This window comes from Schistocerca nitens, chromosome 4, assembly GCF_023898315.1.
Source record: "Schistocerca nitens isolate TAMUIC-IGC-003100 chromosome 4, iqSchNite1.1, whole genome shotgun sequence".
Taxonomy (NCBI): Eukaryota; Metazoa; Arthropoda; class Insecta; order Orthoptera; family Acrididae; genus Schistocerca; species Schistocerca nitens.
The window spans coordinates 545,425,305-545,451,410 of NC_064617.1; the positions used below are offsets into that span (position 1 = coordinate 545,425,305).

General features: G+C 38.4%; 1 protein-coding gene across 2 annotated transcripts in view; it reads left to right on the forward strand.

The window, feature by feature from the left end:
- The window catches only part of LOC126252902 (protein FAM117B-like), a 77,798-nt gene that overhangs the window by 9,494 nt on the left and 42,198 nt on the right, over positions 1 to 26,106 (forward strand). The window contains exons 4-6 of one of the 2 annotated variants that reach the window (XM_049953877.1): positions 4,671 to 4,825; positions 17,414 to 17,535; positions 18,706 to 18,832. In XM_049953877.1, the coding sequence (XP_049809834.1) occupies positions 4,671 to 4,825; positions 17,414 to 17,535; positions 18,706 to 18,832 (404 nt within the window). The remainder of the gene's footprint in view (positions 1 to 4,670; positions 4,826 to 17,413; positions 17,536 to 18,705; positions 18,833 to 26,106) is intronic. The other variant, XM_049953878.1, reaches the window with a different exon arrangement.

The following is a 26,106-nucleotide window of genomic DNA, read 5'->3' on the forward strand; positions in this document are numbered from 1 at the left end:
AACTCTAGCTGGCAGAGCAGGAAGGGGATTATTATAGACATGTGGAATATGTTAATGAAGGATTTAAAATACCATCAAAATTAATCAGATTAGTTAAAATGTGTATCGATGAAACTTTGTTGCATAAAGACACTGGTAGGAGAAACTGAAGATTTTAAGGTGTACACTGGACTGAGACAAGGGGATGCCATTTCACCTATTTTATTTAACCTTGTCCTAGAGAAGATTGATAGAGAATTTTCTAAAACCAGTCCACAAGGGATTCAGCTACAGGATGTGAACATTACAAGACTTGCCTATGCAGATGATGTAGCACTAAAAAGTAGTTCCAAAAGAGAATTAATCAGAAGAATGCAAAATTACTACAAAATTGCTGAGAAAACAGGATTACATGTTAATATAGAAAATACAGAATCCCTGCCCATAAGTAAGAAAACCAAAAAAGATGCACCTCTGACTGTAGATGGATTCAATTTCAAGACTGTTGACCACTTCAAGTACCTAGGAAGAAAGATATAGAAATAGATGCCCGTTTATCAACAGCAAACAACACTTTTTAGTTTCATCAAAATTCTAAGAAAAAGATCACTTAGCAGTAACTTCAAAATCTGCTTATATCAATCGACTATTATACCTGTGATGTTATATGGATGTGAAACATTAATATTTAGAAAGAAAGATGAAGAAAAACTGTTAATATTTGAAAGAAAAGTACTAAGGAAAATTTTTGGACCTCTATACGACGAAAATAACATGGAATGGAGAATAAGAAGAAGTGAAGAATTAAGAGGGCTGTACAAACACCGTAACATAGCCGAAGTGCTCAAGAGGAGAAGATTGAATTGGGCAGGACATATAGCAAGAATGACAGAGAATAGACTACCTAGAATGGCATTCAGCAGAACAATAGGAGGAACAAGAAGAGGAGGGAGACCCAGAACCAGATGGCGGGATAACATTCGGAAGACACAATGAGGATGAACAGCAGCAGCAACTGGACAAACAGCGCATTGGACAGGCAGAAGTGGAAGAGGCTCATAGAGCAGGCGTATGGTCGATAAGGCCCTTGCCATATGTAAAGTAAGTAAAGGAATATCTTAAAACGGGAAGTGAATTGTATCATAAAAAAGCTGTTCATGATGGGGTATCTGTTTTTGTTAACAACAACAACAGTGTGTGGAAGTTGATCTCAGAAGTTCTGTAACTCTGGATTTAGAGTTGGCCGCTTTAAAATTGTGTGATGCAAATATTGTTGTGTTCATAAATATGCACCTGGTGGAGACTTTGATAATTTTCTCACCGTAGATGGACAGATGTTCATGCTATCTTATGTGCATGAATTCAAAAATTGTGCTGTGTAGTGACTTCAGCATCCATTTAGGAGAAAGCAGCATTATAGAGAAAACATTAAAGTACTTGGCGAGTAGCTATGGATTGTATGTTGCTAAGCATGAACCACTAAGAGGAGAGGTGTGCCTTGACACTGTCATCACCAACCTAAACATGTGGGACTGCAAAATAAGTGTGGTGGGTCCATTGATAGCAAATCATCAAGCATAAGTTTCCACCTAAATAGTCAAAGGAACCTGCATAGAAAAGCTAGTATGTCATATTTCTGACTATACATTCAGTAAAAGGATTATAATGGAGAAATTAATAAACATCTTCAAAAATATGCTTTCCAGGGCTTTTTGGGTATCTGAAGTTGTAGGACTGGGACAAAGTGAAGCTTTTAAATATATTTTACAGCTCCTCAAAATAAATTTTGAAGGCTGTTTCCCATCTGTAACCGTAAAGTGCCATCTAGATAACTTACAAAATAGAAGAAAAATAGCCAGGCAAAGTTTGGTATAGTCCCTAGTTGGAAAACATAAAGTGTGTTGTTTTGCTGCTAAATGACCAGTTAAAACAGCAACAGATGCCAGGGCCAAAGATATATTTAATTCTCATTATCTGAAAGCTAAAAGAATCTACAGGAAGTAAGTAGATGTAGCCAAGAAGGTATATAATGCTTGGTTTGTTTGTGAAGCCCGCAACTTGTGCGAAGCAGTCTTGGAACCGGTTAATTAATACAGAAAAAGACCCACTGTCCCGTTAAATGCTCATACCCATTATGATTTTAACAAATAGTTTATTGATGTTGTTGGGATTGATGTAGCATAAGTGCCATAGTTAGAAATTGATATTACAAGCAATATAAGCGTAAGCTGTAAATAGACGTGCCTTAACCAGGTGGAAGAAAGTGCTTTGAGAGGACAGAGGGATATTATAAAAGGTACTAAATGCCCTGTTAGCACACACAGAATTTGTACTGGCAAAGACTGTACCAGTGTATAAAAAAGGTGATCCTAACAGTCCACTCAGCTACCAATTTCTATCATACCTGTACTAGCAAAAGTGATAGAAACAATAATGAAGAACCAACTGTTACGTTATTTTGAAGACGACAATCTCTTCCTGAATAAGCAGGAGGGATTTAGAAGAGGGGAATGTACCTTTACTGCAGTGCTTGATGTAATAACAAAATTAATAGAAGCATTGGAAGAAAAGAACTACATGCCTTTAATTCTTTGTGATGTAATCAAGACATTAGATCGCATCTGTAATAAGATACTTTTGGAAAAATTAAAACTTTAAGGTGTAAAGGGTTTCATTTTGAGATTGTCATCTTACCTAAGAGACAGGCGGGAGAGTGTTTGTGTCCAGGGAGCAATGTCTTGTGAAATAATACTTGAACACTGTGTACTGCATGGCTCTGTACTTGGCCCTCTGCTGGTTTTAATATTTGTCAGTGACTTAAGTTGTGATTGTCATACTCTGCTCTCTGCAGATGATACAACATTAACAACTAAGGGTAGAAATTAAGCTGAGGCACTAAAGGATGCTCAAATTGTGTTTGAAGTAGCCAAAAAGTGGTTCAAAGAAAATAAAATTGAATTTAATGAAGACAAAACCCAGAAAATATTATGCAGGTTTGGTGACTGTAGACTCTCAGCAAATGTTGATAGTGTCAAACTCTTGGGAAGCACAATTGACAATAAGTTGACGTGGACTGAATATATTGCACATTTGTGTTCTGAGCTCTCTTGAGAAATTTATCTCATGAAGCTTAGATGTTTGATAACAGATCACAATATATTATGCCCTGTTCCACAGCTACATCACATATGGATCACTGCTGTGGAGGCAAGAAATTTCTTCCAGCAAGAAATTTGACCACTGTAGACCCATTTCCAAGCAGTTGGGAATAATGGCAATATTTAAGCACTATTTTTTCAACTCTCCTGTCTACAGAAAATAAAGCATCCTTCTGCAAGCATGAAGTTCACAACTGACACACAAAAGAAGGCTGACTTTGATATTCTACGCTGTCACCTAAGTGAGGCACTGGACAGTTTTCCGACAGCAGCCCTGCATTGAGCACACAGGATCTAACTGCAGTCAAATTTGCTGTCATCCTGTTGTGACACCGTCATGCAGATGGTCAGTGGAAAGTTTGATGTCTTGAACATGGAATTTCTGCTGGTTGCTGGTGTCCTTTACGTATCTCTTCTTGAATCGGGCACATTAGGGTTGACATTATGAAAATGGCCAAAGCATGTGACTGATATTTCCAGTCATATATCTGCTTTCAAACTCTGTAACAAACATAATCAATGTAAGGGCCACCTAAATCACACTTTGCTTATCTGCTTCAAAAATGGTTGTAGATAAATAATTTGATCTAGGTAGCTCTTTCATTGTAACAAGTGCACCTTTATTGTTGACTTTAAGAATTTATTTTTTGTGATCAGACCTTCATGATCAAATTTCTGACCAATAGTTAAAATATCTACTGAAATTACATGTGTGATAAATTGTGCTTGACCTATGTTTTTAAAATGTTCCAGTAACTATGGATACCTTCCTCCATTGATACTATTAATTGTTTGAGAGAGGTTTTTTTCAGTTGCTGCTGAAATCCAGTAATGAACACCAGTTGCCATAAATCTTCACCAGCTGTTTAAATTTTATTTATTTTCATTACCAGTTTGACTGTATGCCTGTTCTCAAATCAGAATTGTGCAATTACTGTGTTATCAAAGTTTAAAGCATCTGATTAGTTAGTGAATGAAAACACTACAGTGTACAGGATGATAAAATCTATGCCACAAGTGTGTAGTAATTGTGTGAACTCCACTTGAAAATAAGTTTACCATGTGAAATCAGTTCAAGTAGTGTTCAATATTTAAATTATGTACCTGACATGGGTGGTAGTTGATGTCGATTGTTGGATTTTGAATAACGCTAATCTTTTTTCCATGAATTTAAATGCATTAGTAGCAGTTTCTTTATCTAGGATTTTTCCTCATTCTGTTTATAAAGTTCTATTGCATATTACTCCTAACTTTAAAAACTGATCTAAATGCTCACATCCCTCCTTATTCCTGTTACTAGACATAGATTGTGGCAAATCTGGAAGCAGCATTATGTTTAAACTTGTGTAGGAATTAAATCTAAGGAGTTTTATGCATGCATCTCTCACATTTAGATTTTAATCTTAATGACTTTGATGTCAACAGGACATCAAACGTACTTCTGTTATGATCTGATGATGTATATGTAATACATTGTCAGAATGGTTGATTGTTGCATATTATTCTGTATTTCATTCTTGCATGTCCATTCAGGTTGCAAAGAACAAATAAGGAAGGTACAAGTAGCCGTGAGAGGACTGCTGCTTTTGGTTTGATCTTGCAACAGAGTACAACAGTACCCCTTAGCGAGCATGCGCCAACATTGCTGCCTAGTACGGGTACGAACACCATGCCTGCCACTGCCACAGGTAAGTGTGTAAGAAAATAATTCCTGTGTTGATGATGAGTAGAGCAAAGTGAAGGGGGAAAGGTTATGAATCATTTATTTAGGGTGTAAATAAAGCCACAATATTTTCTATTCTCAGAAGTGTGGTGGCCAGTAAGTTCTGAGAATAGATTGAGCTGCCTAGTACAGGCTCCACAAACATCTGCTCCCAGCTAGTGTGTGAACTGTTGTGAATACAGGGGAATCTTGCTTTTCTCAATCCCCTTTTCTCTCTCACTGCTTTTTCCCAGACCCTCCGCTCAAAAAGTATGATGTGTTGCCTATCTAAAGAACTTCCCACTGATAATTTAGTTGATTGTGTTGCAACTAGAATACACTTGGGAAGTAATGCTTTCAAAGTAAACACACGGAATCCCCATGAAAATGTAGCAGAAATAATCTTTTGACAAGGGGTTATTTAAATCCCAACGAAACAGAGAACATAAGTGTAAATGATGCTGCTTTCAATTATTCAAAGGTGGTCAATAAAATCTTATTACAGTGCCTGACAAAAAAAAAAAAAGATGAAGTGTACAGAATACATGGTCAGATGTCAATCTAACTTCATACTCGGCCACCCAGCCGGCAGGCATTTAAATGATAAGTGTTGCTGACAAGTAAAATGGCTACCACAGTGCATTTGTATCGGTCATGTTTAGCATCGTTGCCAGGCATGTTTGCTTATAGAAAGAGCTTGAACAGTGTCAGCTGGTGAGTGGTCATTATGGAGTACTCGGATATTCCGTATACTCTTGTGAGGCAGTGTTATCAGCACCTGCCAGAGTTAAAAAAGGGGCTTCAAATCATACAATATCTGGACTTCTAGGGCATTCAGATGTCACAGTGCCCCAATGTTGAACTTTTGGGGCTGTGATGACAGGCAAACTCATTAATGCCACAAGGGAGGATCATTGTATTGTGCATGAAGCACATTATACCCCTCCTCATATCCACCTGTCATTTGAGAACAAGTAATGGACCACCTGCAACATTGTGTGTCTTCTTGCACCATTTAGTCAAGTCTAGCAGCAGTTGTACTATAGAATTTCTGTCCCATGTGTAGGTTGTAGGCTGCTGTAGCACCACAGCACAAAGAGCTGTGTTTGGAGTAATGCCATGACTGGGAAGTACAGACTGCTTATCGATGACATCACATTGTCTAGAGCGGCACATGATGGTTCTGTACTACCTCGAATGACCATCGTTGGTGAGTACGGTGGTGACCTGGCTAGAGGTCTCATTTTTCCAAAGTTTGGGAGATGCACAGTGGTGTTAATTCTACTGTCATAATCAGAGAAGCCATTGGTTATTTCTTCATGCCCAGCTGGTAGTGATTAAAGGAATTTTGACAGCACAACAGTGTGTCACAGATATCCTGCTTCCTCTTGTGTTACCTGTCATGTAACATTATGGCGGTGCCACATTTCAATAGGACAGGGCTTGTCCACACGTGGCAAGTGTCAGTGAATTATATGCATGATGTTGAGGTAGTGCCTTGGCCAGCAAGATTGCCAATTCTTTCTCCGATAGAAAGTGCATGGGACCAGATCGGTCAACAACTCTGTCCCAGTTCAGTATCCAGAACATTGAGGACCATTTAAAACAGTTGTAGAAATAATCAATGCATGTTTTCAGGCCAGAGGTGTTGCAGTGTCCTTAAATTCCTGTTGTCACAGCTTCTAATGTTTGTGCCGTTTGTTTGTAATGAAGGTCATTGCAACAGACTGATCAGGCACATATGTTGTGTTCTAAGTTGGGTTGAACAGTGATAGTTTGGTTGTGATTATGCATAGCCAACAAAGCTAGGCTACATTTGATGAAGAGTTCAAGTAATTAAGCAGAAGACAATTGGTGGTCACTGTGTGTGTGTGTGTGTGTGTGTGTGTGTGTGTGTGTGTGTGTCTCACAATAATTTACCATTTTGGCTATATATAAAGTATCACAGATTGTGTCCATAGCTCGTGGTCTAGTGGCTAGCATTGCTGCCTCTGGATCATGGCGTCCCAGGTTTGATTCCAGGCAGGGTTGGGGACTTTCTCTGCCCGGGGACTGGTTGTTTTTGTTGTCATCATCATCATCATCATTCGTGGCAGTGGCTACATTGGACTGTGAAAAAATTGGGTTGTGTAAAAATTGGGACTTCGTACAGGTGCTGATGACCACACAGTTCAGTGCCCCACCAACCAAACTTCATCATCACAGATTGTTTTATGTTATGTTACATATTGTGCCTACTTTTGTGGTTCCAGCAAGTTTGTTTTCAAGTTTTTAATTTTTTTAATAAAATGAATCATTGCTCATTTTTAATTTGTTGTTATCAGAATTTGACAAAATTGCCTCCACTAATTGCTGTGAAACACAAAGCTCATGCTGTCATGTAGGCTACATTCAACAACTTCTTGCACACATGCCTGATCTAGACTCTGACAGAAAAATTTTACTTGGTAGAAGTAACTACCTAGAAGTAATGTCAGACAGCTCAAATGCCTTTGGAAAACATATTTAACCAGTGTGTTAAGGTGTATTATATCAATATTTTGTTTCTTTTTGTTACCCAAGTTCCTCTCTTAAACCTTGAATAAGTGATCATTCAAATGCGTCTGGTGGCAAGCTACATAGTTTTGCATGCATATAGCTCATACCACTGTTTTTGGGATTAGTGATTTACATTCTAAGCAAATTTTCATGCAATTCTGAGCATTAGGGGTTGTGCACTTCGCTTACAACCATCATACTAATCATTTCAATAATACAAACCGTACGTGGGCTCACATGAAGGACTTTGCAAAGAACAAAAAAGTGCACAGGTACACTTTGAAATCCTAACACAGAACAAAGTAAATAATCACCAGCCCAGTGTAATGCATGAAACATCTGGAAATTCGAAGGAAAGCATTGGAAAATGGATGTGGTCAAGAAAGAAATTGTAGAATATCTTACGTCCGTTCCTTAAGAGAGCATTTATAATCAGAATAGGTCATGACTGAAGATCCACCAAACATCTTACTCTACTTCGACAACCATCCAATATTTTACCACTACATCAACTTGTTCGATTACAACAGCAGACAAGGGAAGTACTGATTTTAACAGGTTAGAGGTTTGAGATCCATTTCATGTATAACATTAACTTTTCATTCTTTCATTCAGAGGGCAAATTGAAATCTGCAAGGAAAAAATGTGTTGGTGCAATGAACAGCACTGGGAAAAGGCTACTCAGCATTTATTTCAAAGTATGGACAGGTAATGAAAGCAAATTCATTGACACTTCAATACAATCTATATTGCACAAAGGGCAGCCCACCTTTATTAAAGGAAACTGAAAATACCTTGAGAAAAATGGCCAATTACACTAATGAACTAGTTAATACAGGTAGTCAAAATAAACTGCATTAAAAAAGCATTTCCAGCATTTAATGACTATGTGCATGGATTGTTGGAAATTGAAATCTGATAGGGAACCTAGAAAATCTGAAAAGGGAAGTGCAGTATCATAGGACACAGTAGAGTGAAATGGAAAGAAGATAGAGATTTCTGGTCAGATGAGTATAGGGTGATGCCAACAGCACCAGAGAAAGATATGACGGGAAATATTCATTGAGAATAGGTACATAGATAAGACAAAGAGGGAGTTACTTTGAGTAGTTGAGTGATCAGTGATACGATTCTTCTCACAAGACTTGACAGAAAACCTTAGGTAACAACAATACTTAAAGTATACACATTGTTACATCTCAACCAGAAGGGGGGAGGGGAAGGTGAGTAAGTATGAGGGCATTTAATACCAAACTGATTGTAACAAAATATTAGGGGAAGGAATAGAAGACAGAATTGTGGAACAATGAGCTTGTCAATAGTAATGAGAGGAGAAACACTTAATTGAGTTCTGCTGTACATCCCAGCTAATAGGAACAAAGACTAGCTGGATTACAGCATGATGAGACAGATTCCAAAATTATCACTGGATCGTATAGTGAATCCAAGAGCAGATATACAGGGTGTTGAGAAATTCCCATTACAAACTTCTAGGACATGTACAGGGGAGTGAGTACATAATATTTTGAGTACAAACCCATCTCCAGAAACATTATTTCTGTGGTACGTCTGTTTCAATTCAGATGTTTCACTCATCCACTTCTGTGTGAGGAATTGAGTTAGGCGTGAGACAGTACAGCTGTTACGTAACATTCCGAAGGGAAACATAACAAAACATCCATTAATCAATTAAGCAAGTTTTTTGTATTAACACTTAAACATTAGGTATGTGTGTTATTCCAAAACAAGAAAGAACCCAGCATACTATACATACAGAACAGTACTGATGAATTACAACAGTGGTTTGATGTGGCAACCACCAGAGTCTTCACAGATATTGTACAATGAAGTATGTTCTGGTAAACACTCTCCATCTCATGTGACGCCTCTTCAGTTTCTAATGTAGCAGCCAGAACACATGTCAACATATTTTCCTCTGTCTCTTCATGATATGCATAAGACGGAAAGCATAGATAACATTCCATTAAAATTTGTAAAATCATCGAGGGAAGAAGCAGTCGAAGATGTTTTGAGTTTGTGGAATCTGAACTTGAAACACAACATGGTTCTTTCAGAAAAATATCATACCCACTGTCCTGAAGATATCAAAAGCCACAAAATGTGAGAACTATCACACAGTCAACTTAACAGCCAATGCAGTTGAGTTGCTGATGAGTACAATGTACAGAAAGATGTAGAAGAAAATTGGAGATCTGTTAGGTGACAATCAGTTTGACTTCTACGTCTACATCTACATCCATACTCCGCAAGCCACCTGACGGTGTGTGGCGGAGGGTACCTTGAGTACCTCTATCGGTTCTCCCATCTATTCCAGTCTCGTATTGTTCGTGGAAAGGAGGATTGTCGGTATGCTTCTGCGTGGGCTCTAATCTCTCTGATTTTATCCTCATGGTCTCTTCGCGAGATATATGTAGGAGGGAGAAATATACTGCTTGACTCTTCGGTGAAGGTATGTTCTCGAAACTTTAACAAAAGCCCGTACTGAGCAACTGAGCGTCTCTCCTGCAGAGTCTTCCACTGGAGTTTATCTATTATCTCCGTAATGCTTTAGCGATTACTAAATGATCCTGTAATGAAGCGCGCTGCTCTCCGTTGGATCTTCTCTATCTCTTTTATCAACCCTATCTCGTATGGATCCCACACTGCTGAGCAGTATTCAAGCAGTGGGCGAACAAGCGTACTGTAACCTACTTCCTTTGTTTTCGGATTGCATTTCCTTAGGATTCTTCCAATGAATCTGTCTGGCATCTGCTTTACCAATGATCAACTTTATATGATCATTCCATTTTAAATCACTCCTAATATGTACTCCCAGATAATTTATGGAATTAACTGCTTCCAGTTGCTGACCTGCTATTTTGTAGCTAAATGATAAGGGGTCTATCTTTCTATGTATTTGCAGCACATTGAACTTGTCTACATTGAGATTCAATTGCCATTCCCTGCACCATGCGTCAATTCGCTGCAGATCCTCCTGCATTTCAATAAAATTTTCCATTGTTACAACATCTCGATATACTACAGCATCATCCGCAAAAAGCCTCAGTGAACTTCCGATGTCGTCCACAAGGTCATTTATGTATATTGTGAATAGCAACGGTCCTATGACACTCCCCTGTGGCACACCTGAAATCACTCTTACTTCGGAAGACTTCTCTCCATTTAGAATGACATGCTGCGTTCTGTTATCTAAGAACTCTTCAATCCATTCACACAATTGGTCTGATAGTCCATATGCTCTAGCTTTGTTCATTAAGCGACCGTGGGGAACTGTATCGAATGTCTTACGGAAGTCAAGAAACACGGCATCTAGCTGTGAAAACCGTGTCTATGGCCCTCTGAGTCTGGTGGACGAATAGCGCGAGCTGGGTTTCACACCACCATCTTTTTTTGAAACCCATGCTGGTTCCTACAGAGTAATTTCTAGTCTCCAGGAAAGTCATTATACTCGAACATAATACATGTTCCATAATTCTACAACTGATAGACGTTAGAGATATAGGTCTATAGTTCTGCACATCTGTTCGATGTCCCTTCTTGAAAACGGGGATGACCTGTGCCCTTTTCCAATCCTTTGGAACACTACGCTCTTCTAGAGACCTACGGTATACTGCTGCAAGAAGGGGGGCAAGTTCCTTCGCGTACTCTGTGTAAAATCGAACTGGTATCCCATCAGGTCCAGCGGCCTTTCCCCTTTTGAGCGATTTTAATTGTTTCTCTATCCCTCTGTCATCTATTGCGATATCTACCATTTTGTCATCTGTGCGACAATCTAGAGAAGGAACTACAGTGCAGTCTTCCTCTGTGAAACAGCTTTGGAAAAAGACATTTAGTATTTCGGCCTTTAGTCTGTCATCCTCTGTTTCAGTACCATTTTGGTCACAGAGTGTCTGGACATTTTGTTTTGATCCACCTACCGCTTTGACATAAGACCAAAATTTCTTAGGATTTTCTGCCCAAGTCAGTACATAGAACTTTACTTTCTAATTCATTGAACGCCTCTCGCGTAGCCCTCCCCACACTACATTTCGCTTCGCGTAATTTTTTTTGTCTACAAGGCTTTGGCTATGTTTATGGTTGCTGTAAGTTCCCTTTGCTTCCGTAGCAGTTTTCTAACTCTGTTGTTGTACCACGGTGGCTCTTTCCCATCTCTTACGATCTTGCTTGGCACATATTCATCTAACGCATATTGTACGATGGTTTTGAACTTTTTCCACTGATCCTCAACACTATCTGTACTTGAGACAAAACGTTTGTTTTGAGCCGTCAGGTACTCTGTAATCTGGTTTTTGTCACTTTTTCTGAACAGAAAAATTCTTCCTACCTTTTTTAATATTTCTATTTACGGCTGAAATCATAGATGCAGTAACCGCTTTATGATAGCTGATTCCCTGTTCTGTGTTAACTGTTTCAAATAGTTCGGGTCTGTTTGTCACCAGAAGGTCTAATATGTTATCGCCACGAGTCGGTTTCTAATGAATTCTCTGATTACTATTCTGTTTTGTGGTTTTGTTTCTGATGAAAGTCTTTGTGTGTGAATGCAGCTTGCCGCTAACTTGGTGTAATGTTTGTCTGTACAGAAGTGTGTCTGTCGTCTTTATCGCTCCTTCACTCTCACACCTGAATCAGTACAGTTAAGTCAGGGCTTCGTGTATTATGATTGGCTGATCCGTAAAAGGACAGACAAACAATTATACTACTGGAGGATTCTAAGTAATTTCTAGAATTACATTCACTCTCTCTCTCTCTCTCTCTCTCTCTCTCTCTCTCTCTCTCTCTCTCTCTCTCTAATTGATCAGTTTACGACAGATCTAATATTTCAGATGTGGACGAAGCCTTTTTGGACGATTTATAAAACTCATAGATTGCAGGTTCTCTTCGTCACAGCTGAAACTTCCCAATTAATTACAGGGCCTAGACAATCATCAATGGTTCAGACAGAGAACTCATTCTTCATTCACTCGATAATAAAATGGTCACAAACCTTATTTCTGATGAAAGATGTATATTGAATCCTTGTTAATTACAGGTTCCGTTTCCGTGTATTTTAAGTCTCAGGAAATTTACCTTTTTACAGGTTTATCATTTCTTTATCTATCCCGCTATCGGCACAAATTTCCCTTGTTCGCTTTAGTGCGAAGAAGAGTACCTAAACTTCTTTAGGAATCCAAAAATCCTCCCACCGATATTTCCGAAACTGTTCCTCTCTCTCTCTCTCTCTAAACTATAATAACCATGGAGCATACATATCTGTACCTCTGTTGTTCCAAAGCATAAACGTACTAGAAAAATACCTTGGCGTCGACTAGCTGTCGGCGCATATTTTACTAGAAAAATCTAATCCGATACTTTTCAAACGTAAATAAATGTGGATAATTTGATTGATCACTATTAATTAGTGCGTGGTAGAGGGTAATTTTCCGTGGGGATATTACCGGTTCTCTGTTTAATTGCTCAAGGTAGTTTTCATGTACAGTAAAGGCACCTCGGTTGCCATTCCAGTGTCATGTTTGATAATGCAAGCAGTGCTTAGGAAAGATACTAGGACACTTCTTTGTGCTTTGTCGACCTAGAAAAAGCTAGATGCTAGACATTAGAAATTCTCAAAAGAAATGGAAATAAGCCATAGGGAAAGACAGGTAAAGTAAAAGAAGTAAGGGGGAACAATAATAACTGCAGACAAAAAACAGAGTTTGGATTAAAAGTGGCGTGAGATAAGGTTGCAGTCTTTCTTTTCTGCTATTCAAACCTGTACCTTGTACAAGCAGTGACACAAATAAAAGAACTTTTCAGTAGGAGATAAAAATTAATATTAAAGGGCTCCGACATCAAGAAGTTGCCACAATAGAGGAATTTGTGGCAGGATGCATCAAAGCGGTCAGAGACGGATGACTCAAAAAGATAATTTAATCAAAATGCTGAAGAGTGGATTGATGTTCATACATTCAGATTTTCTGTATTTCTTCAGATGAGGTGGTGTTCTAGAAAATGGGTATCTGAATTGCAGAATATGTATACTCTTATCAGAAAATCATCAGTATAATCCAGGGAGTTTTATTTACGCCATCTTGTATTAGGAAGCACTTACTACTTGTCAGTGTTACATCTTTTAATGAAAACTGTTTGCAATGTGACAGTGTGTAAGCCTATATCTTCTGACTTCTTATGGAATGAGAACAGTACCCATACAGTAATTAAGTTACAACACAGAATGTATGAAAGATTGTGACAGCTAACCATTCACCTCGAGATGAAACTTGGTTGGCACACACACAGAAAAGATAATGGTCACCAGCATCTGAAATGGCTTTATTTTTCCTTGCTTTAGTACAGCAAGAAAAGAACATGTGAGGGGAAGACATCTAAACTTAATTCGTCATATTCCCACCCTGAAATACCACTTCCCACGAGAAAACCAATGATTCCCATTTAACCTTACCATCAATCTCTTGTGGCTTCCATGCCAAACAAGACAGCACAGTGCTGAAAACATTGAACTCTTTTTAATGGTAGTCAATTCACTATACAGTTCCCCAAATCATTAAAATCAAATGTCAGGGCTGTTGAAAAGAACTTAGCTGATTTCCTATTCCACCCTGTTCCTTGCTTCCTTCTTGTAACTTCTCTTGCTGATGTACTTCACCTCACACTTCCAGAAGGCTTCCTCCCCCCACCCTCCAAGGGCAAAGAAAGTACAAGCCACAAACATCTTCTCTAAACTTCTAATTTTTTATTAACTTGTCCTCTAATTTTGTATCTCCTGCTGAAGCTTGTAGAGCAATGATTGAAAAAATGTCTCCACATTACCATATTGTACATATGCTAAAGTAAATCTCTGACCAGAAAGTACATATTTTTTCACAGTTACTTAAGTGATATTTAGTGGTCTGTGTTTCTAGTGCTGAAGTTCGCATATTTTTGATGAAATTTTGTCATATACTTCTTGTCGTTACCACTAGCCTTCTTCACCTTTCTTACAGATAGTATCAGTGAAATTAGTTTTTCAGGTGCCTCTAACAAATGCAATAGAAATCATTGAAATGCTATGCACTCTGATATGTGAGAAGCTATCACTTTGCATTCACTCTGTTCAATGTATTTGGTAATTGTTTTGTTATTAGTAATGTTGACACTTTTGTCAGATCTCTAAACCTTTGGCAGATGTTTTAGGGTCCCACCATAGATTTCATCAAGTTTGTTTAAAAAAAAGTCTAACACATCTTTGTGGTTAAACTGTATCAATTTTCATACGTGCAGTTACCCTTGAAGCTGTACTTTTCGTTCAAGACAAAATACTTGCTGATGTGCCAGTAAAGGTACTAATAGATACACACTCTGCTTGTATTTTGCCTTTTTATTAATTTGTTGTGTAAGATTGTGATATGCCCCATTAAAAACTGTTTTAAATATGAATTTAAATGTTCTCTTACCAGTAGAAAAATGATATTGATCTGCAATAATACTGTGCATCATTGTGATGTTGACTATACATTAAAGATGGCGTCAATCAGTTCTGCTTGTTCTTTTTGCCAGAGCTGCTTTAATATGAGAGTATAAGCAAACACAACTGAAAGTATGCAAGGTGAACCCAGAGTCCACTGTAAAAATTTGTGGAGGTTGTTCAGGTACAATTTTTTGAATAATTTAATAGAAGAGATGGATCATTTCTGGTGGATCATTACAGAGTAATTGCATTTCCCTCTTTGTATCTTCATTTATCTTGGTGTATGTATTGTACTGAAAATACCAGCACAAGAGAGCAAATGTTATCAGGTATGCACTGTATGTCTTGTTTGGTAACAAATTTGTTCATTTCACTTGTGATACTTGCTGTTGATGGCAATACCACTTTACTCTCTGCCCTCTAGTTTACAACTAGTACTACTTTTTTCTGTTGAGAAGAGGTTTGGTTTTCAGGCAGTGTTTGTTGTAGATTAATAGCAATTCACAGCAGTAAACATAGATTTACTGATGAAGAGTTGGCCAATATGCACCTCATGTATGGGTTCACTGAATACAGTTGAAAAGTAACACAATGCTTTGCTTAGTTGTTCCTGCACTGACTGCAACTGCGTCACAGTGCATGTGTTTTGTCTGAGGAGGGTTATTGCATTACTGTGTCTTTTGTGTTGTATCTTTTGGTATTACAGCCTTTTACACTTATCCCGAGATATTTTCATGTTGAGAAAGGTAATTTGTGTACAAACCAAATAAATCCTTATCACATTATCACTCTGTACCTGGTTCCTGGTATGGGTTGGGTTGATTTGGGGGGAGGGGACCAAACTGCGAGGTCATCGGTCCCATCAGATAGGGAAGGATGGGGAAGTAAGTTGGCCATGCCCTTTCAAAGCAACCATCCCGGCATTTGCGTGAGGTGATTCAGGGAAATCACGGAAAACCTAAACCAGGATGGCCGGATTCGGGATTGAACTGTTGTCCTCCGGAATGAGAGTCCATTGTGCTAACCACTGCGCCACCTCGCTTAGTATATCACTCTGTAACAAGCCACCAGAGACCATGAGGCCCTAACACCAAAATACTCAGAAAAATCCCTGAATAACAACTGAAATTTTGTTGGAGTTTGGATTCAGTGTGGAGGATGGAATAATATAGTTTTGCAAAATTGTTAAAGCTTCTACCAGTAGAACAGTCTTGGTGGAAGACTTAGCAGCATTAGTTTGTCCCAGTTGCAAATTTTTAGTATTGCGTAGATCTCAGTTGACCAAAAGGCACAAAAAAATCGAATTAAAAAAGAACAAAGTGTAATGTTGAAATTTTTGGAAGTTAGTTTATATTTAATTTTTTTTTCTAATTCATGAGAAGTGGTCAAAATCATACTTCCAATGGATCATTACTAAACTTTGTTAAACTATTGACATTATTTATTGTTGGGAATTCAGCCAACTAAGAAACCCATATAACTATAATGAGATCAAGTTTAATAGGATCCTGAATTCATCAGATTGTTCACTAGATCTTCTTACAGCAGTGCGGAATCAGTCTAAGCCTCAGTGAGCCCTAGAAATATTTACAGATATAGTTTAGGTACTTCATAGCACTACCTGTGTCCCACCATACAAAAAGTTAACTCTTCTACTTCAGAGGGGATTTGGTTATTTATTCTACTTCCTCCAAAGAACAAATCTTTTCACATTATCAAATTGACTCAGAAGTCGCCCAAAAATAAGTTAAGATGGAAAAGAACAGCTTACTACTATACATCACCACATCAATCTGTAGCCTCTTCCTGGGATTTGATGCATGCAGGACTAATCCTTATTAAACACGAAGCAAAAAAAAATTCACTTTTCGTCTATATTAGTAATTACTGATATGGCCATTGTCAGTTAATACCCATCTTAGAATTTCATAGTCTTGTGAGATGAGGTGTATTGCTGGAGAGTGTTACTGTATTTATGTATGTTACCTAATAGATTTCATGATGCTTATCTTAAATAGTCTATGAAGCTCCACTTTCTGCCAAGAGTTGGCCTTCTGCTCATTCCACATTTAGTGAAAACATACAATACAGAAATTTTTTTTAGTGTGTGTGTGTGTGTGTGTGTGTGTGTGTGTGTGTGTGTGTGTGTGTATTTATGGGGGGACAACATTGGTTAGAGTGAATATAATTCTGCTGTTATTTCAGTGCAAAAATTCTGATATATTGAGCCAATTAAAGATAAAACTGCTCTTACGTAGCAGTTTTTTTTATGTAGTTGAAGAAAAAAAAGAAAAAAAGCTATTTGTCACGAATATTTATACTCGGTTCCAAATGTAATTCATTCCAAGGTGCTTGTCACTGCATTGCTCTCAGCATAATAATTAGCCAGAAATTTGTTAGAGACACTGAAATCCAAGGTTAGCAACATATTGGTGTGTTTCCAGCTTGATGTGTGCCAAGTCTCAATTAGGAGAAAGCTGTAACTTCTCCAACAGGCATGATAAAAATAATTTCTTGTGCATGGAAATACAGGTACAAACACAACTAAGGCAATTCTGGTCACCATTCCAGTAAAACCAATAGTGCCTCGGCCCACAATGAGGAGTTCGATAGAGGGGCTGAACCAAGAGATAGAGAGGCTAGTGCTGAAAGCTGGAGGCGGTCCACAGGATTCTGAAAGGGAAGAGGAGAAGGTATGTATACGGTCAAATGATCACTTATGTAAGAATACACATCTGTACACTCTCACATATTGTCAGGTTTGGTTGGAGATACATAATTAAAATTTGAAGATTAGGTTCACAAAAATGTAACTCATAAACCTTAGTGCACTGCATGGCTCTTGCATTATTAAAGTAATATTAATGTAGTAAAAAAAAAAAAATACATAAAACTCTTTGGAAGTTAGATTTTAGCTTGTGCATGTATTACTTAAGTGTACCTCTCTAGGAGTAATGATTATTTGTTATTTGGATAACTGAAGAGCAAATCTTTAAAAACAAAAAAGTGTGCTGACTTCATGACACCATTAGATGGAGGTATCTAAAAGAAGCTGTAGCCAACATAGACTGACTGCTTCATGACTAGAATTCAGTGTGTAATCAGCTATCACCAAGAGGAATTTTTTCTGACTTACCAAAGACATTTTATTGTATCATCAATAATATTACAGTGAAGTCTTATTTTCATAGTATGCATGGTCCAGAATGTGACTAGTCCAGTTCCTGTTTAAGAAAGAAGGTAGACAGTAGGCTGCCAAAGTGACTCATAAGAGATTGTGTAATGTCATATGTATGGGGAGAATTTAAAAATGGTGGTTTGAACAGGATTTATTCATGGAACCATTATTTTTTGTGTGTGTTAATATTTGGGACAATTCAATTCACTCCAAACTTTTTGCAGAGACATAAGAACCAGAATCAAAAGACAGCGGTATATGAGAAATGTGAAGGAAGATTTTGAGCTTGGAGAAAAAGTAACAAGAAAGCTTTAGTTCAGAAATTTATTATGTCAAGTTCTCAAACAAATAATGGGAATGGGTGGTGGCAGTGTTGTAAAAAGTGTGGGACAAATTTGATGCACATTAGACATTTACAGATACTAGATGGATTTTTAAACATAAAAATAATTTGAGTGAAAGTACCCGAATGAATTTTTTGTGGATTCAGATAAAATATCGGGCATAATATTGTCTTTGAGTAATGAAATAAAAAGTGTAATCACATTTGATTATTAAGTAAAGTCTATGGATAGTGATATGATGAGTGACAGTTAAATATCAGCCATAAGATGTACAGATTGCATTTGTAGGTACTACCTGTTGTTTGGGCTCATGGGGAAGTGTTGTGTGTGACCATGGGCAGTTGCAGACATACCAAGCGACACCAGAAGGACACCGAGCGCCACTGGCAGATCTGCTGAGGTCGACGCGTTCAGTCAACACGCAGACTCCAGCTGGTGGTGATTTTACAGGGAGTTCTCAATCTTCAGGTTGGTGTATTTGGTATTTGCAGTTGTTATTGAACTTAAAGGTTTTATAGGTAAAAGATTTGAAAATTTCAGCTACTGACGAGCATTCAGATACTGTTGATCTATATTTGTATAGAAATAAATATCTGAGGTTCCTAATATTGATAAAAATACAGGCATGAGACTGCAAATGAAAGAGAAATGTCTGAATGGGATGAGCAGTTCAGTGACAAACATGTAAGCTTTGAATCTAGTCCCTTGGGATGGACATACATCCAGTTCAACTAATGCGCATGTTTATCAAATTATATTGGCAAATAGAAAATGAGTATTTGATAAAAATGCACTTAAAGTTGGTTTATCTACTAAATGGTTAAGAGTTTTGAGATGCACTGTGTTTCTTTCCCCTTGTTTCCAAAAACTTTTTTCTTGGAGAAAAAAGTTCAGCTGTCAATGTTCTAACAGTAGCAGATGCAGACACACACTGCTATTATTAACAACAAAATGAAACATTTTTCCTTGACAACCTCCAGAGATAACATAAATATTTTCATGGAAGACTAAAGTTTGTCCAAGAAAGCACTGACAGTGTTCGAAGAGAAACAAGACAGAAGTGACATCTCATTTGTTTAGGTTATGCAGATATAGTTCGCTATCAATGTGGCTCAGATGGCAAATTTTAAAATTTTATATCAAAATTCCTTGCCACGTTTGAAGTAATAACACATTTTTTTTTAGAAAAATAAGTATGAAATAATGTTCGTATTAAGCAGGTTTCTATCTTGTCCATTATAGAAATAGCTAACAGGTTCACTAAAATCAAATAAGTTACATTAATCTGTAGTAGGAAGTACTATAGTAGATTAATGGTTTTTTTTCCCAAAGTAGCTGTTTCAGTCCTAATCTCCTACGAGGGTTGGATCTTTAATAGTGGCAACTATTTATTTACAGCTTGTACAAAATAGATATGTGTTTCAAAGTTCTACTGACCTTCATAGTAGTCACCAGCATAGTGTGTAACCCATTGCCAGCGATGTGAAAGTTGTAGGATACTCTTAGCAGTGCCAGTTTTGTTGACAGTTTGAGTGGTGCGGTCTATTGCCCAACGAATTTGTAGCAGTTCTGAAGCGAATGCCGTGAAGCGTTTCCTTCAGTTTAGAAATCAAGTTGAACTTACGATGGCTCAAGTCAGGGAGTGCAGTAGGTGGTATAGCACTTAGCAGCCTCGTCAGTCAAACAAATCAGTAAAAGCTTGCACTGTACGTGCTTGAGCATTGTCCTGCAAAATGATGGTCAGGTCCTGCAGAAAGAGTCATCACTTCTGTCTCTATGTTGTTCATTTTTGGAACACAACCTACGACCAGCTTAGAGACAGAAGTGGTGATACTTTCTGCGGGACCTGACCACCATTTTGCAGGACAATGCTCAAGCACGTATAGTGCAATCTGTTACTGATTTGTTTGACTGATGGGGCTGCTAAGTGATATACCACCTAGTGCACTCCCCTGCCTTAAGCCTTCGTGTGCTCAACTCTATTTCTAAACTGAAGGAAACACTTCATGGCATTAACTTCAGAACTGCTACAAATTTGTCAGGCAATAGTCCGCGCTGCTAGAGCTGTCAACACAACTGGCACTGCTAAGAGTATCCTACAACTTCCCCATCGCTGGCAACTGATTATACACAATGCAGGTTGACTACTTTGAAACGCATATCTGTTTTGTATGAGCTGTAAATAAATAGTTGCCACTATCAAAGTTCCAACTGTCGTATAACAATAATTCTAATTGGTTTTTAGTAGAAATTATAAGAGTAGTTTGCAGTGACTGTATCTGCCAGTCAACAACAATTTGATTCATTCCACACCTTTGAAGACTCTACTCCAAGATAGGATATATTGAAATTATGTGTGAGTGAATTAATAACAGAGCCATGCACAGATCCATGCATTTAAAGATATATGTGCAAATGTGTCACACACATTACCATTTCTATTCTGGTGTAGAAGAAATGGTGAAACATAGTGGTCACCGGAAAGGAATCAATGCTGCCTGACCTATAGTCACGTCAACATTAGGGAGCAGGAGACTATGAAGAAAAAAGGTAAAATTAGGATGTTGGGTCATGTAAAACCAGCACTTACAGACACCCATACGGAAGTTTTAGGCCTTTTCAAAATAACATTATAGTACCCAATTCATCCTCACCCTCTCCCATCTCAAAACAAATTACATAAGCCTTCACACTGATTAGAAAAAGTCAGTAGAATATAGGGACATAGTTGACAATGGCACCACTTTTCCAATGAAATATGTATGTATTTGGCACACAAATGGAGGATTTGAAATTTTTTTTGTGTGTGTTTATGTGAACCACATTTCTAAGAAAATGATAATACATGGCTAAGAGCTATACAGAATGGGTGATCTTAATGGGGGCCAACGTTAAGTGTAGAGTGATGGTCGCTGTCGTCACGCTACACGAATTTTCCTGAGCACTGGATGTAGCAGTTGCTGCTCTAATATATCCCCTGCACAGGATAGCTAATGCCAGTGTACATGCTGTCTCAACAAGTGCTTGATAAATAAGCTGCCACAGAATTGACCAAGAAAATCTTCCATTTTTTTTTTCTTCCAGGTAACTATGTCCTTTGGGTTTTTCAGGGTGTATACGACTTGGGACAACTGGGAGACCCGGGAATTTATTCATCCAGGACAAAACTGGGGAAATCCCTACTGCAGCAATAAAACATGAACAAGACAAAAAAATGAAAATAAAAACTTAAGTTGTAAAGGAAATGTGCCATATACAATAAAAAACATAGTGCTCATACAAGCGTCTGCGAGCAGCAAAATGTTTCAAAGGCTTTAGGAAGACTATGCAATGCTTCATAACGACAAATTGCCTCCGATGATCGTGACGTCACAACTGTTGACATTAGATTTGTTTTAGCAGTTACGAGCGGGCTCGTTCATGCACAGTTAAGTGGCGTGTGAGTAGTACCTTCTCTTGTTTTTGGCTACAGAAATGTGGCTGTTGGCTGTGTAAGCAGTCACAGCAAGCAGCTAGATGCAACTGGGAAAAATTTTACTGTCATGCCCATGCTGCAAGATTCACGCATGCGCAGCGGGTCCGGACCTATGAGAGAGGGGAGGTGGAGGTCGCTAAATTCATATTCTTGAGGAGGAAAAAACTTTGTTTCACAAAGCGCCTAACATCCAGTGCACGTTTGTCTATCGATTACTCATATGATTTTGATTCGCATCCCTGTTGGTTTTTGATCACACACTGTAAGTTGATTTCTGAATGAATCGTAAGCCGCGTGGGGTAGCCGTGCGGTCTGAGGCGACTTGTCACGGTTTGCGCGTCTCGCCCCACCAGAGGTTCGAATCCTACCTCAAGCATGGGGGTGTGTGTTGTCCTTGGCATAAGCTATATTAATTACTATGTAAGCCTAGGGACTGATGCCATCAGCAGTTTGGTCCCATAAAAAAAAAACCTACCAGAGTGGAAATAAATCACTAACAGGTAAGAAAGATTACGTATTATCTTCTTGGAGTATTCAGGGAAATGAAATTTTGTAAGAAAATGTTTGGCCAGATTGCTACACCAGTCTCCATCTAGCAGCCGCTTAAGTTCTATTCTGGAAGTAGCGCGGAAAATGGTTTGTACGAACATAACAATGCCTAACCGGAGAATAATCAAGGATAACTAAACTGGTGATTCTGGCAGGGCTAGTGAAGTTAACCGGCGAATAAGTTTTGACAAAGGCGGGTATAGTTCCAGAAGTAGTCATGACAAGATTGTTTGTTAGAATGAGGAAGGAGAAGATACAGGGACAAAACACAAATTAGGTAAGAATATAACGATTCCAAATTTATATAAAAATTTCGTACTACTAGTTTTCGATCTCATGCCCGAGAAACTGGAGCGTATGAATGAAATGTTAAACTATATTCTAACATAAAGCTTTTTGCTGGTAGTAGGCCTAATAGTCATTTTATGTTGGTCTTCATGAATTATATTCTGTCATATTATAAAAATGACCATTTGTGCCAAAACAGTCATGTTTATTTGGTGTGTGTTACAATTTCTGCAGTGTTAGAAAGGCCTATTTTGTTTTATCTAGCAGACAGTGACAAAATAGACGTAATCAGATCGAGAAACCACACCAGTCTTGGGTACTATTTGTATTAACAGCTTACGCAGTATTAGACAACAATATTTCAATTTTTAATGTAGCAAAATATATGACGAACTTTGACGAGGTAATAGATTCTTTTGCAGAAAGAAAAGCATGCTGTGCAAAGCTGTAGCAAGATCAGAAAGAAAACAATGCTAGCAGCTAAGGATTGAAGAAATGTGTACTTTCTTGCTTGTCTCTTGTCTTTACTGGTTTTATGTATCCTATATTTAACTTTGTCACCCAAAACAGAAAGTTATTAGCTGTTGTTGTTGTTGTTGTCGTCTTCAGTCCTGAGGCTGGTTTGATGCAGCTCTCCATGCTACTCTACCCTGTGCAAGCTTCTTCATCTCCCAGTACCTACTGCAACCTACATCCTTCTGAATCTGCTTAGTGTATTCATCTCTTGGTCTCCCTCTACGATTTTTACCCTCCACGCTGCCCTCCAATCTAAATTGGTGATCCCTTGATGCCTCAGAACATGTCCTACCAACCGATCCCTTCTTCTGGTCAAGTTTTGCCACAAACTTCACTTCTCCCCAATTGTATTCAATACTTCCTCATTAGTTATGTGATCTACCCATCTAATCTTCAGCATTCTTCTGTAGCACCACATTTCAAAAGCTTCTATTCTCCTTGTCCAAACTATTTATCGTCCATGTTTCACTCCCATACATGGCTACACTCCATACAAATACTTTCAGAAATGATTTCCTGACACTTAAATCTCTACTCGATGTTAACAAATTTCTCTTCTTCAGAAACGCTTTCCTTGCCATTGCCAGTCTACATTTTATATCTCCTCTACTTCGACCATCATCAGTTATTTTGCTCCCCAAATAGCAAAACTCCTTTACTACTTTAAGTGTCTCATTTCCTAATCTAATTCCCTCAGCATCACCCGAACTAATTCAACTAAATTCCATTATCCTCGTTTTGCTTTTGTCCATACCGTTCAACTGCTCTTCCAAGTCCTTTGCTGTCTCTGACAGAATTACAATGTCATCGGCAAACCTCAAATGGATTTTAATACCTACTCTGAATTTTTCTTTTGTTGCCTTTACTGCTTGCTCAATATACAGATTGAATAACATCGGGGAGAGGCTACAACCCTGTCTTACTCCCTTCCCAACAACTGCTTCCCTTTCATGTCCCTCGAGTCTTACAACTGCCATCTGGTTTCTGTACAAATTGTAAATAGCCTTTCGCTCCCTGTATTTTACCCCTGCCACCTTTAGAATTTGAAAGAGAGTATTCCAGTCAACATTGTCAAAAGCTTTCTCTACAAATGCTTCTAAGATAAGTCGTAAGGTCAGTATTGCCTCACGTGTTCCAGTATTTCTACGGAATCCAAACTGATCTTCCCCGAGTTCTTGTTCTCCCAGTTACAAATAATCCCATCCAGTATTAATTGTGAGTATTTTTAAGAGGGGCAGGATGTCAAACCGGGTGACTGGGAGCAGGAGAGACACCACAGGACATTTTAATTTCCACTGTCCTTAACTTTATGTGATGGCATCCAGTACAAAATATACACGTTTCAATTCTACAGAGCGAAATACAGTGACATGCGATAGAAGTTATGAGCTGGAGAAAGAGGGGTGGCACTGCACTCTGGCACACTTACGACCAAATAACATATGGAACATATGTGTTTTATATATTAGACTCTTCAAAAAGATATGCGCTGCAAAATGAACATATTTTTGAAAATTCGATTTTATAAAATTTTTGACATCATATCTGAAACACTCGAGGGAGGGTGGCTGGGAGGAAGGGGGGGCAGGGGGGGGGGGGGCGGCGGCACTATCTTAGTATTGAGATCCGAGGCTGATGCGCAGAGCAGTCTTGAGTTATACTGGGGAAGTGTGTAGTCTCCACGTGACCTGTGTTTACATTTAGTGATTTTGCTGTTTCCTCTTCATTTACTGCTCTCACGTCAAATGAAAACAAAATGGATTTCAGTGGCCATTGGCTATCAAGTGAATTACAATAAAACTTTCTGGCAGATTAAAACTGTGTGCCGGACCGAGACTCGAACTCGGGACCTTTGCCTTTCGCGGGCAAGTGCTCTACCGACTGAGCTACTGGCGGAATTACAGCTGTGAGGACGGGGCGTGAGTCGTGCTTGGGTAGCTCAGTTGGTAGAGCACTTGCCCGCGAAAGGCAAAGGTCCCGAGTTCGAGTCTCGGTCCGGCACACAGTTTTAATCTGCCAGGAAGTTTCATATCAGCGCACACTCCGCTGTAGAGTGAAAATTTCATTCCTGTATTAAAATACATTCATATAATTACCGAAGGCTAATATACGTTGTTAGTTTTAGATTTTATTTTATTTCCAGTTTGCTGACAGCCATCCATTAATCGCCTTGTAGAACAATGAAGTTATTTTTGTCGGTTTGCTAACAAAATTTGGTTTTTGTTAATCTTTTACGCTGAGGCAGTCAATGTATTACAAACAAAGTGCTTAGTTCCACACTGTTGGCTAATTTCAACTGCTCGCTGCATTTCAAGTGTGTGTTTTCATCTTCTAACACATATGGCATTTTGCCATAATAAAGAATCAGGTCGAGGCCTACTTCATTGGGAATCTGGACACACGAATGTGCTCTTTAAGTATGCACTTTAAATGTGCCGTGTTAGTATGGTTCAGGAAATTCCGATGCTCTTGGAGTATCCTCTGATGTCTCTCTTTCTTTTTCTTTTGTTATATAATCTAAGATCTTTTAACGTTTTACATGCATGAACATAGGGATGTCCTATGACATCATAGCTTGCGCAAGTGCTGTAACACCTGTTACCTGGCGCTCTCTGAAGACTACTGAAATGAACCTATTTCTAACAGTACGCGGGAAAATATTGCAATGGTGGTTTGAAAAGTGTTACTTTCAAAGTAAATTTCCTTTTACGCAAGTTGAACTATGTGCGATGAATTTCTCAAGTCACAGAGCATTTGATGACGGGCCATTTAGAAGTATTTCGAGCCCAGAAGATCAGACATTCATGTCGTTATTATGAGTAAATTGATGTAGTGCTACAGGAAGCTCTCTCTCCTCTGCAGTAGCCATTTTATTTGTGGAAAACTTTCAGGACAAGTCACTGGACTTGGCTAA